Here is a 13038-nt window from a genome sequence, read left to right on the forward strand (position 1 = left end):
CCCGTTACTGCTGCCTGACCAAACTAACCCACCAACCAAACTAATACACCAACCAAACTAACCCACCAAACAAACTAACCCACAACCAAACTAATCCACCAACCAAACTAATCCACCAACCAAACTAACCCACCAACCAAACTAATCCACCAAACAAACTAACCCACCAAACAAACTAACCCACCAAACAAACTAACCCACAACCAAACTAGCCCATGACCAAACTAACCCATTGAACACCATATAAGGAGATCACAGCTCTCACCAAGTCCAAGGGCATGATTCCCTCCCTCTTACTTCACTTCTAGAATGGCCACACACAAAAAATATCTTATTTGTCAAATTGAAAGTTTATGATGTAAAATCAAACACTCTTAAGATTTTAGCACTTTGGAATCTTAAAAATTAATCAACACATCCAATAGGAACTATACTATCCCAAATCAGACATAAGACCATTACAAGAGTATACCATATATTTCTTCTATTTTTAAGTATATTTTCTACGACAGCAAACACAGCTCACCTCCTTCCTTCCATGATTGCTGGTGGTAGATCAGGAAATGCATTGGAGTTAATGAGGTTGATGCATTTCAACCACAGATACTTCCAAAATGTGGTGTGTGTAAAAGTGTCATGCACATCAGATATTCAGCCCATTGCCTTATGATAAATATATGGTAGCCGCATAAGTACATTAGAAAGTGAGGGTAACCATCTGACATTTATAAATATTCAAACCTTTAATGAAAACAGCTTATGTGTGAAATCTAAATGACATGTAGTACACCAGAGAAGGGCTCTATTCCAAAATTCTACAGAAAGGAATTGTACTTACAGACGATATGAACTAATAAATACACCTAGCATTGTCTGGAGAACTTACTGGCATGCCATAATGTCATATCAAAGCCAGTATGCATAGAACCCATAATTATTTTTATAATCATCAAGCCAAAAGCAAGGAACTAAGTGAAGCAATATCAAAGTAAAACAAAAGGCAAACGAAACTACACAAAATTGTTTATGATATAATTAAAATGGCTTGAGAAACCAGTTAAAATCCTGAAGTTTTGTTGTACTTTTGTTTCTTTGGTGTGTTTTTTTACTACATGCAAGTCCTGTCCCCAAATACTACAGCGCCACCCATTATGCTATAGGTATCTCAGACCCTGGCCATTCCTCTGGAAACCGCTCCCACGGAGACAAGGTTAGTGGAAAACATAGGATGTGCGGTGAAGATGGGGTGGTGTCTGCATCATGTGCAGCTGAGGGAGGCGCAGCCCCTCCGCCCCACAGCGTCTCTGGGCGGTCACGCAGTCTGTGAGCCCTGCCTTGCCTCCGCAGCAGCGTGGGGGAAAACGCTGCCCCGGGACAGTCACTGCCATGCTCCCTCCATGCCTCAGGCCTTCACTAGCACACCCTCCCACGGAGAGGTCTCCAAAATGCGAGAACGGGCTTCTCAGATGGGTTTCATTCCATTCACAATCTGTACCAAACATCTTTGATATGCAAAATGTCTATGCTCGGCAATAATACAGGATCATCCCCTCCCACTCTTCAAAGACATTAAAGGAAATAGAAAATTTGTAAGTGTTAAAATAGTTGTTGTAAAGATGAAAAATCTGAGGAACAATAACTAAGGAATCAAATGATCAGAAGAACTACAACCTATACAATCTGGGAAAAGTTACAGTTTCATAGTCTTTAATAAAGAGAATCGATTATCATCCTCATATAGAAGTATTTTGTGCATATTAAAAGCACATTTCATCAATAAATTTTCATAAGCTGAACATATTAGCAATATAATTTTAAATGGGAATTTTTAAATATCAAAAAGAATTATGTAGTAAGCTAAGGTTCTTGGTTTTTGTGTATTTTCAACCCTATTAAATATACAATTAACCCACTTTAAGTTCTAAAAATCCAATCTGCATTATATGTATTTTGGTGTGCAGATTTGCTACTTTTAAATATAGCTCAAGGTTATGTAAGCATGCGCAGTTACATTCTAAAGTCATGTGACCAAATGACTGTTGATGAGAACATGGGGAAGTAGACGTTCTCGGTTTTGCGTGGCCTTTTATTATAATTATATAATTATTATTATAACTGATACGTTTGTGTGGCTCCTGCTACAAGAACAACTGCTATCTATTTTTAAATAATGAATAACTTGCTCAAAGGAGTCAGTGAACGTAGACATGGATATGTCCGTGTGTGGAGAAGAAATGGAGTAAATTCTCTGATGCTTGTTTTTCATTCTTAATCAATTTCCAAATATGTTTTTTAAGTAGCAACGGAAGTGAATGCCAAGAAGGAGGCTTCGAGTCAAATCTTGATTGCCCCAGAGCACGGCATTATGCTGCTGCTGTTCTGCCTTTAATGTTTGCACCCTGCATGAACTCTGGCACGTGCAATGACGGAGGCCTTGTTACCTGCTCCCTGAAGAACCAGGTCTTTTGGGTCGCACTTAAAAGATGAAAACATGTTGGGGTCCGGAGAGATTCCAGAACCTTCTTATCAGAGAAAATCACAAGTGAAATGGCTAATTCAAATAGCAACTAAAAAGTTACATCAACTAATTCTCTGCTAGGATCACTGGAGCAAATAACAATAAAATATGCTGTTTTCAAACTTCTCAAGAAAACGCCAGTGCAACAGTGTGGTTAGTGATGTAGCTGAATATGTCGCCCAACAACTAGGAATAGTAACCCAGAGAGCAAAGAAAAGAACACCCCTGCTGGGGCCAGGAAAAATGACCAGCCATACAGGACAGAAGGCGTGAAATCCAAGCAGTCTTTCATTTTCGTGTTTGTGTAGCTTTCCATGTCAGCCACTGCCTGGACCCAGATGATGTACAGTATCACCACCAGGGAAAACAGGATGCCTGCAGGACAGAAGAAAAGACCATTAGCCTTGCTGAAGATGTTTTCCCAAGAGCACTCACCAATCATTTGCCTAATGATGCCTCTAAAAGTATAATTCTAGCTAAATCACCTTCTTTGTGTCAGACCCTTTGTTATCTACACTAATAAAAGAGAAACATGGTAATTGGCGTACGACCGCTACCTTTCCCATTGGCTAATCCCCCTGTCACTCACAGAGTAGGGCCAAGATATGCAAATTAACTGGCAGCCAAGATGGCGGCCGGCAGCCAGGCAGCTGATGAGAACAGAGAGGCTTGCTTGCTTCAGTGATGGAGAACTCCAACGTTCCCCGCCTGCCTTGCCGGCCTCTCAGCTGCAATGCTAAGCAACTATGTTGTGAATAAAGAAGCTAAAAAAAAACCAGAAACCTGCTTTACTCAGCAAGCTTCAGCCAGCCGGACCGCAACATTGTATCAAAAACAGACAGTAAACAAAGGCCAGAAACCTGTTTTCAGCAGCCAAGCCTCAGAGCTAAAGCTGGCCCAGAATAAAAAAAAAGAAAAAACGGAGCAGTTGGGAGCTTCAGTCCCAGCCTGAAAACAGCCCTTAGCCCCTCACCAGACTGGCCAGCCACCCCAGTGGGGGTCCCCACCCTGAAGGGTGTGTGACCAGCTGCAAACAGCCATCATCCCCTCAGCCAGACTGGCCAGGCACCCCAGTGGGGACCCCACCCTGATCCAGGACACCCTTCAGGGCAAACCAGCCGGCCCCACCCATGCACCAGGCCTCTATCCTATATAGTAAAAGGGTAATATGCCTCCCAGCACCAGGATCAGCAGAGCCGTGAGGCCTCCTGGCACCGGGATCAGTATGACAGGGGGCAGCGCCAAACGCCCTGATCGCCCTGCAGCTCTGTATGTGATGGGGGCGGGGCCCCAACCCCCCATCCCCCACGGGCCCTGCTCTGTGTGTGACAGGGGGCAGGGCCCCAACCCTCGGATTGGCCCTGCTCTGTGCATGACAGGGGGTGGCGCCGCAAACTCCCCATCGCCCCTGCCTTGAGTGTGATAGGGGGCGGTGCCCCAACCCCCCCATCGGCCCTACCCTGAGCGTGACTGAGGGTGGCATCACAACCTCCCGATCTGCCCTGTTCTGTGCGTGACAGGGGGTGGCGCCCCAACTCCCCAATCAGCCCTGCTCTGAGCCCGACCAGGGGCTGCACCTAGGGATTGGGCCTGCCCTCTGCCACCTGGGACGAGGCCTAAGCCAGCAGGTCGTTATCTCCCGAGGGGTCCCAGACTGCAAGAGGGCACAGGCCAGTCTGAGGGACCCCCCCTTCCCCCGAGCGCACAAATTTTTGTGCACCAGGCCTCTAGTGTACTTTATATGCAGCTCTGTTGTGTTTAATTGTCAAAGCACTGAGATGAGGGCTATAGAGTAGGAGCCAGGACAAGGCAACAGCTGACATGGAGGTTCTGAGAACTTGCGTGTGCCAGGCACTGTTTTAGGAGCTTGTGAGCATAAGAGTCAAAGATCCCTGCCTGGTGGAATTGATTCTAACATTTACCCATCTTTACTGATGCCTGGTTTTGGATAAGCACTGTAACACATTATTACTTTCATTATGTAATAAACTGATAAAATAGGTACTATTAAGCCAGTTTTCAGCATGTGCAAACATAGTTAGTAATTTTATGCTCAGGTCTTTCTGACTAATATTGTTATATTATTATAACACAGATAACTAGTGCTAAATTTAAATATGCCCATGAAAATAAAAGCCAACATTAAGTACCAGACAAGAAAGAGATGAAAACACTAATGTAAAAGAATATATCTTCTTTAAAATTAAAATATATATGTTGAAGATTGGTTACAGCATAAAGATATACTGCCTTCTAATTTATAAGTTCCGTATAAATTCTGGAAATTAATCATATGTCCTCCCATTCAGTGGGTTGTCTTTTCATTTTGTTGATGGTTTCCTTTGCTTTGCAAAAACTTTTTAGTTCGATGCAGTCCTGTTTGTTTTCTTTTGTTTCTATTGCCTGAGGTGATATATGAGGGAAAATATTGCTATGATAAATGTCCATGATTTTACTACCTATGTTTTCTTCTAGGATATTTATGGTTTTTCGTCCAACATTAGAGTCTTTAATCCATTCCGAGTTTATTCTTTTATATGGTATAAAATAGTCTAGTTTTGTTTTTTTTTTGCACATATTTGTCCAATTTTCCCCACACCATTTATTGAATAGACTATCTACCCCATTGTATGTTTTTGCCTCCTCAGTCAAATATTAATTGATATAACATCCTGGATTTATTTCTGGTCTTTCTGTTTGGTTCTATTGATTTATATATCTGTTTCTATGCCAGTGCCATGCTGTTTTGATGACTATGGCCTTGTAGTATAGTTTGATATCAGGTAGCATGATTTCTCCTATTTTGTTCTTCTTTCTCAAGATTGCTGTGGCTATTTGGGGTCTTTTGTGTTTCCATATAAATTATTTGAATATTTGCTCTAGTTCTGTGGAATAATGCCTTTGGTATCGTGATAGTAATTGTGTTGGATCTATAGATTGCTTTGGGTGGTATGGACATTTTAATTACCTTAATTCTTCCTATCCATGAGGACAGTAGGTGCTTCCACTTATTTGTATCTTCTTCAATTTCTTTCTTAAGTATCCTATAATTTTCCAAGTATAGGTCTTTTACATCTTTTGTTATATTTATTCTTAGGCATTTTTTTAAGCAATTGTAAATGGAATTTTTTTTAGATTAACTTTTTATAATACATTATTGGTATATAAAAATGCAACTGATTTCTGGATATTTATTTTGTATCCAAGTACTTTACTGAATTCATTTATCAGTTCTACTAGAAGTGGAATTGCTGAGTCATGAGACAGTTCCATTTTTAATTTTTTGAGGAAACTCCATATTGCTTTCCACAGTGGCTGCACCAGTGTGCATTCCCACCAACTGCGCATTCCCACCAATAGTTCCCTTTTCTCCACATCCTCACCAACACTTGTTTGTTGATTTATTGATGATAGCCATTCTGACATGTTTAAGGTGATATCTTATTGTGGTTTTAATTTTCATTTATCTGATGATTAGTAATATTGAGCACATCTATTGGCTAGCTGTATGTTTTCTTTGGAAAGGTGTCTATTCTGGTCCTTTGCCCATTTTTTTTTATTGGACTGGGGACACAGATTGGTGCAGCCACTATGGACAATAGTATGCAGTTGCCTGAGAAAAATAAAAAATGGAGCTACCTTATGACCCTAGCAATTCCACTTCTGGGAATATGTCCAAAGAAACTCAAAACCCTAATTCAAAAGAATATGTGCACCCCTATGTTCATTGAAGCACTATTTACAATAACCAAGATTTGAAAACAGCCCAAGTACCCATCAGTACATGAGTGGATAAAAAAGCTGCAGTATGTTTACACAGTGGAATACTACTCAGCAGTAAAAAAGAAGGAAATCTTACTTTGCTACAGCATGGATGGACCTGGAGAGTATTAAGCTAAGTGAAAATAGCCAGTCAGAGAAGGACAAGCACTAAATGATTTCACTTACATGTGGAATTTAATGAACAAAATCAAGTAACCAACAAAGTGATGACAGATTCATGGATACAGAGAACAAACTGACAGCTATCAAAGGATGGGTTTGGGGGCTGGGTGAGAAGGGTGAAGGGATTAAGCAAAGAAAAAAAAATAAAAGAAAAACTCGTGGACACAGACAACAGTATGGTGACTGCCAGAGGGAAGAGGGGGAGTTAGAAAAGGGTAAGAGGGGATAGGGGTGATGGAAGGGGACTTGACTTGCGGTGGTGAACACACAACACAATACACAGATGATGTGTTGTAGAATTGTATACCTGAAACCTATGTAATTTTATTAACCAACTAGAGGTCCATGGTATGGATTTGTACAGTGGTGGGGTCCCTCAGCCTGGCCTGCACCCTCTCACAATCTGGCACCGCTTGGGGGACAAAGCAGTGCACGAAGCGGCAGGCTGCCGGGGAGGAGCCCGAGCCAGGGCCAGGCACCACTCTGCTCCCGCTCATCCCAGCCCCACTGCACCTGCTACCACGGCTTGGTAGTGCTGCTGCAGAGGAGCCAGCTGTGAGCCCTGCTTCTGGCTGAGCAGCGCTCCTGCTGTGGGAGCGCACTGACCACCAGGGGGCAGCTCCTGCATTGAGCATCTACCCCCTGGTGGTCAGTGTGCGTCATAGCTACTGGATGACCAGTCAAGTGGTCAACCGGTTGCTTAGGCTTTTATATATAGAGATATCACCCCTAATAAATTCAAAAAGGAAAAAAAGAAACATTGTCTTGTAGAAATGAGGGAGGGGACTGAAAATAAAAGAGTCAGTGGAAGAGGAAACCACAGGTTTGAGATCAGGAGCATATTAAGCAAAGAAAGGGATTAATGAAGAAGGGAAGGAAGGAGGGAGAGAGGGGAAAGAAGGGAGGCAAGAAGGAAAGGAAGAAAGAAAGGAAAGGAAAGGAAAGGGAAGGGAAGGGAAGGGAAGGGAAGGGAAGGGAAGGGAAGGGAAGGGAAGGAAAGGAAAGGAAAGGAAAGGAAAGGAAAGGAAAGGAAAGGAAAGGAATGGAATGAAGGAAGAAAAATCTTTAACTACTGATTGGAAGATAACATCGCATTTATCAACAATTTCAATGTAACTTTAATCCACCTGTTCAAAAATGCTGTTGGAATTATGAGAGTAGAGAAAATACTATAGCGTTGCACAGTTGATCTTAAGAAATATGACAGAAGAGCTTCGTGAACGCTAGAATTGGAGACTACCACTAAGCACATACTTTTCCACGTGACTGTGACTGTAGTAACAGGAGGGAGAGGACCACATTGGGCTACCAATTCAGGAGCATGAGCTAAGCTGATTCACTAGTGAGTGAGTGACAGGTCCCACACACAAACCACACATCCTGAGGAATTCAAATTTGTCATGAAGGAAAAGATACTTGAGGTGACTTGCTATTGTCCAAAAGTTCAAGCCAAACATGTCAAGGAATCATTTACTCTTTGATTTAACAAACTGACCCATCAGGTATAAAATCTCCATTTTCTAAATGTTAGTGTGTCCAAAAGGGAGCCAGAACTCTGGCCAGGAGCAGAGATGGAGGCATATTGGCAGGAGAGGATCACTTTTAAGAGCCATCCATCACCCTTCTTGAGTTAATTGTGCTCCTGCAGTATTTAGGAGGTCCTCTCTCTCGGGTCATCAATTTCATAACTGATCTTAACAAGTAAACAGAAAAGAAGGGCCCATGAATATGTCAAGATGTCTCAGTATCAGAGTTTAACCTTTCTCATAATCGCGATGGGAGCCACAGAGCAGGGAGGACTCAGCATGCTTCACTGATAAGAAGCACCCTTCACACTGTGGTCTGTAATATAAATGGAAACGCTGGAGCGCAGAATAGAGCAATCTAACCACTGAACAACATCACATCACGAAACAGGAGTCAGAGCCTGAGAGCAAGCTCTGGCAAAGCCACCTCAGGTCCTGGCAACAACATGGCCATGTGTCGTTTGGCAACTCTGCGTTTCAGTGCATTTTTTTCAGCAAATGAGGAGACGGTGTTCTCTGCTGATGTAAAGGTTGACTCAGTGATTTATATACTACTTGCAAACCTTTGTTAGTAGTTGTTGACATGGTTTTTATCTTCATTGCATCAGGTGAATCTCCTGTGCTTGCAGATATTTTTATAAAAAATAAAATTGCCTCTGTGAAAAATTAGTAGCCTGATATACATTGTTTCAAAAGTTGCAAAATTCACTTCCTAATTTAGAGTGTTTAAAAAATGTATTGCTGGAAATCATGTAGATGGTTCTTAATAAGGAAGAATTACTGATATTTCAATACTGCTGTTATTGCAAGAGCAATTACATCCTGGAGGAAATGAATAATAGGTGTTTCTATCACTATAACATTTAACTTGTTCACTAACTGAAGACATAAACCATCTAGTTCATTTCACATCAGTTTTTATTACAGCTTATCCCTGGGGGAAAAGTGTTCCCATGCCCATTGAATTGTCAGAGTATTCCACCTGGTGTGTATGTGCACATGCACACAGAAACAGAGAGGAGTAAAATGAACTCACAAGCATGGGGAAGTATTTAGACCACGGCCAGTGGTTCAGCTGATAGAGCAGCAAGAACTTATGACAGGGTTCTGCACGAGGAATGTGGCAAAGAGAGCAGTCAGGGAACTGTTACTATAGGTAAACCGATCAAATGAATAAATACACTGAGTTCATTGGAGCCAGGTTTTTCACTGCCTAAAAAAAGGAGTTACAAATTTAAAATGGGGAAAGCTAGAATAAACTCTATGGTGTTTATTTGGGATTGAATATATCTGTGAATTTATGAAGATAGACAGAGGGGTAAATATAAAGTAAAAGTGTGTGTGTACTATAACATACCTGTGTGTATATATCTAGATACATTTCCCGGCCCTGTTCCCTGAGAGGATCTGGGATCAACAACACCCAACTTCCCTCCCCTGCCAGCCTGATCTCGCCCCCAATGCCCCATGTGGCCTGCTGTTCAGTCGTTTGGTCATCCCTCACTAACACCTCTGCTGGCCTTGTCACCCCATGCAACCTGGCTTTTTATATATTAGGATACATTTAAAGTAGTCTTGTATATATCATTTCTTTCATTAAAAATTTAGCTCTAAGGCCCTAGCTGGTTTGGCTCAGTGGATAGAGCATCAGCCTGCAGACCAAAGAGTCCTGGGTTCTATTCCAGTCAAGGGCACGTACCTGGGTTGCAGTCTCCTCTCCAGCCCAGGCCCTGGTCAGGGCTCATGCAGGAGGCAACCAATTGCTGTGTTTCTCTCACATCAATGTTTCTTTCTGTCTTTCCCTCTCTCTTCCACTCTCTCTAAAAATCAATGGAAAAATATCCTTGGGTGAGGATTAACATAAAAACAAAAACAAAAAATAGCTCTAAGAACATAAGCTAGAACCTCTTAAAAATAATTAAAATTGTGTTTTTGTAGTAGTTCTGTTTTCTTTAAATTAATATGCTATTGCTTTTTCTTATAATTATGCTCAGTTTTACATATCATATTTCAGAAATCATAAAACTAATACATAATGGCCAAACATAAGCATTCTTGGCTTATCTCCATTCTTCATTTTCTCAGAATCACTTTTCTATTAATTTTTCTGCAATTTTCTAAGATAGTTTACATAATTATATATAGTTTATATAGTTATAATTTCATAACTGTATATTTTCATTACATCTATCTGATTCTCAAATATTCATTGCTGCCCATACTTCATCATATTACTTTCCAAATATATTAAATGCCTCTTCCCTTTCATTTTCTGGGCTCATATTTTTATTTAATCACCAAAACTCTATAATATTTATCAGATTTCTCAATATTCATTATTTTCTTAGATTGGCATAATAATTTTAGGCGTTAAATATCCTATACAATCAATTCTCAGTACCCTCCTGAGAAACAATTATTGATAAAGAATGATCACAAGGGTTTATCCATCTCTACAAGTGCTTAGGGGTCTGGTCTGAAGAGCAGAGCTCATTTAATGCCAAGAAAGGGTTTAGTCTCAACAACTGAGCTTCAGGAAAGAGAAGTGGTTGGAGAGCCCAGGCCTGCGTTCCAGCTGCCCTGGCTCTAGGTTTACTGTCTGGAAAGTTAACACTTAATTGCCTGAATAACCTTAAACAAGCTTTTTACTTTTTTCTCGGTTTTTTATTGGAAAAATAGAGATAACACAAGTTCCTGCCATAGCAAGCAGCCATGAAGAATTATTGGAGGTAAAGCCCTCACAGGAACCTGGAACCCGTTGTCAGCACTGGCCAGGATTATATCCATCGTTGTTATTAAGGGAATGGCTAGCAAATAGTGTCCTCTAAAAAGCTTCAGAGCTTCTCATTTCTGACTGGCCTATTTCAGGACTGGCCAACTGGTAACCTGCCACTCTGTCTTCCAGTTCTGAGGGAAGTGAGGGGAAAACTGCTTCAGTAGCTTCTGCCACTGTCTTACTGGAATTGCCCACCAGGGGGAAGCAGTCCCCTCACGGGCCCATTAGGGAACACTTAGGGGAAATAGCACAGGTGACTCCAGTCTTGTGCTTATTTGTATTAAGGACATTCTGCTTCCAATGTCCAGTCAAGCAAGCCACCCGCCCTCCCCAGCAGCCCTGTGCGGGAGCCGCCACTCCGCCCAGGACTCGGCACTTGTCAACCTGATCATACAGATGGATCTGTTCCATGCGTTTCTCTTTGTACATGAGAAAGTGTAAAGAAAAAAAGTTCTCAGAAAAGCATAACAAAATTTCATAAAGAAACCAACATGCTTTAGCCACTCACTAATAGCTTGTTTGTTTGTTTGTTTGAGCAAAGTGACTATTTGGGGGAAGGGTGTGGAATGAAAAAGAATATTTACAAAGCAATGAACTCCCTTACAGTACTGAGTAAATAGATGAGAACGACACACGTACTTTGGAAAAGGAAAAGGGAGCAAGTGGAAACTCATTAGGACAAACCTAATCCCAAACCGGAGGTCCTGTTTATAACCAGAAAGAATCTCTCCTTCCACATCTGAGACTGCCTCTCTGGGTGAGATGAATTATTCCCCATAATAACAGGGCCCGAAAGGAAAAGATTCATTCTCCAGGCCTGTCGCCCTGGCTCCCGGGAAAACGGCACAGACACGTTTTTAAAAGGGGGTAGTGAACACTTATTCACGTTGGAAACTCAACTTTTTCCCGAAAAGTTTCCCCAAACTGTTCCTAAGCTGGCCTTTCACTGGCCAGACTCCCAGGGCAGGAGCTGGGCCCTGACCCAGGGCGCCTCCTGGGGCCACAGACCTGCCGCGGGGGGCCCGAGGCCTGGCGCTCTCCTCTCTGGGAAACCAGCTCCTCTTCCTCAGGCACGCCCTCCATGATGTTTGTGTCAACTGAGAGAGGAGAGGGCAGGTGGGGAGTGTGTGTAACCATCTCACTGGGAGAGGAGAGGGCAGGTGGGGAGTGTGTGTGTAACCATCTCACTGAGAGAGGAGAGGGCAGGTGGGAAGTGTGTGTGTAACCATCTCACTGGGAGCAGAGAGGGCAAGTGGGGAGTGTGTGTGTAACCATCTCACTGAGAGAGGAGAGGGCAGGTGGGAAGTGTGTGTGTAACCATCTCACTGGGAGCAGAGAGGGCAAGTGGGGAGTGTGTGTATAACCATCTCACTCAGATAGTAGAGGGCAGGTGGGGAGTGTGTGTAGCCATCTCACTGGGAGAGGAGAGGGCAGGGGGGGAGTGTGTGTAACCATCTCACTGGGAGCAGAGAGGGCAAGTGGGGAGTGTGTGTATAACCATCTCACTCAGATAGTAGAGGGCAGGTGGGGAGTGTGTGTAGCCATCTCACTGGGAGAGGAGAGGGCAGGGGGGGAGTGTGTGTAACCATCTCACTGGGAGCAGAGAGGGCAAGTGGGGAGTGTGTGTATAACCATCTCACTCAGATAGTAGAGGGCAGGTGGGGAGTGTGTGTAGCCATCTCACTGGGAGAGGAGAGGGCAGGGGGGGAGTGTGTGTAACCATCTCACTGGGAGCAGAGAGGGCAAGTGGGGAGTGTGTGTATAACCATCTCACTCAGATAGTAGAGGGCAGGTGGGGAGTGTGTGTAGCCATCTCACTGGGAGAGGAGAGGGCAGGGGGGGAGTGTGTGTAACCATCTCACTGGGAGCAGAGAGGGCAAGTGGGGAGTGTGTGTATAACCATCTCACTCAGATAGTAGAGGGCAGGTGGGGAGTGTGTGTAGCCATCTCACTGGGAGAGGAGAGGGCAGGGGGGGAGTGTGTGTAACCATCTCACTGGGAGCAGAGAGGGCAAGTGGGGAGTGTGTGTATAACCATCTCACTCAGATAGTAGAGGGCAGGTGGGGAGTGTGTGTAGCCATCTCACTGGGAGAGGAGAGGGCAGGTGGGGAGTGTGTGTGTAACCATCCCACTGAGGGAAGAGAGGGCAGGTGGGGAGAGTGTGTAACCATCTCACTGAGGGAGGAGAGGGCAGGCGGGGAGTGTGTGTGTAACCATCTCACTGGGAGAGGAGAGGGCAGGTGGGGAGGGTGTGTGTCTGTAACCATCTCACT

General features: G+C 43.3%; 1 protein-coding gene across 3 annotated transcripts in view; it reads right to left on the reverse strand.

Annotated features, from left to right (window-relative positions):
- Window positions 1-719: 719 nt before the first annotated feature.
- Window positions 720-13038, reverse strand: part of TMEM182 (transmembrane protein 182) — a 72259-nt gene continuing 59940 nt past the window's right edge. For all 3 annotated transcript variants that reach the window (XM_015562217.1, XM_006761100.2, XM_006761099.2), the window contains exon 5: window positions 720-2893. In XM_015562217.1, the coding sequence (XP_015417703.1) occupies window positions 2673-2893 (221 nt within the window). In that variant the 3' untranslated portion in view covers window positions 720-2672. The remainder of the gene's footprint in view (window positions 2894-13038) is intronic.

The sequence above is a fragment of the Myotis davidii genome, unplaced genomic scaffold (assembly GCF_000327345.1).
Source record: "Myotis davidii unplaced genomic scaffold, ASM32734v1 scaffold296, whole genome shotgun sequence".
NCBI classification, from domain to species: Eukaryota; Metazoa; Chordata; class Mammalia; order Chiroptera; family Vespertilionidae; genus Myotis; species Myotis davidii.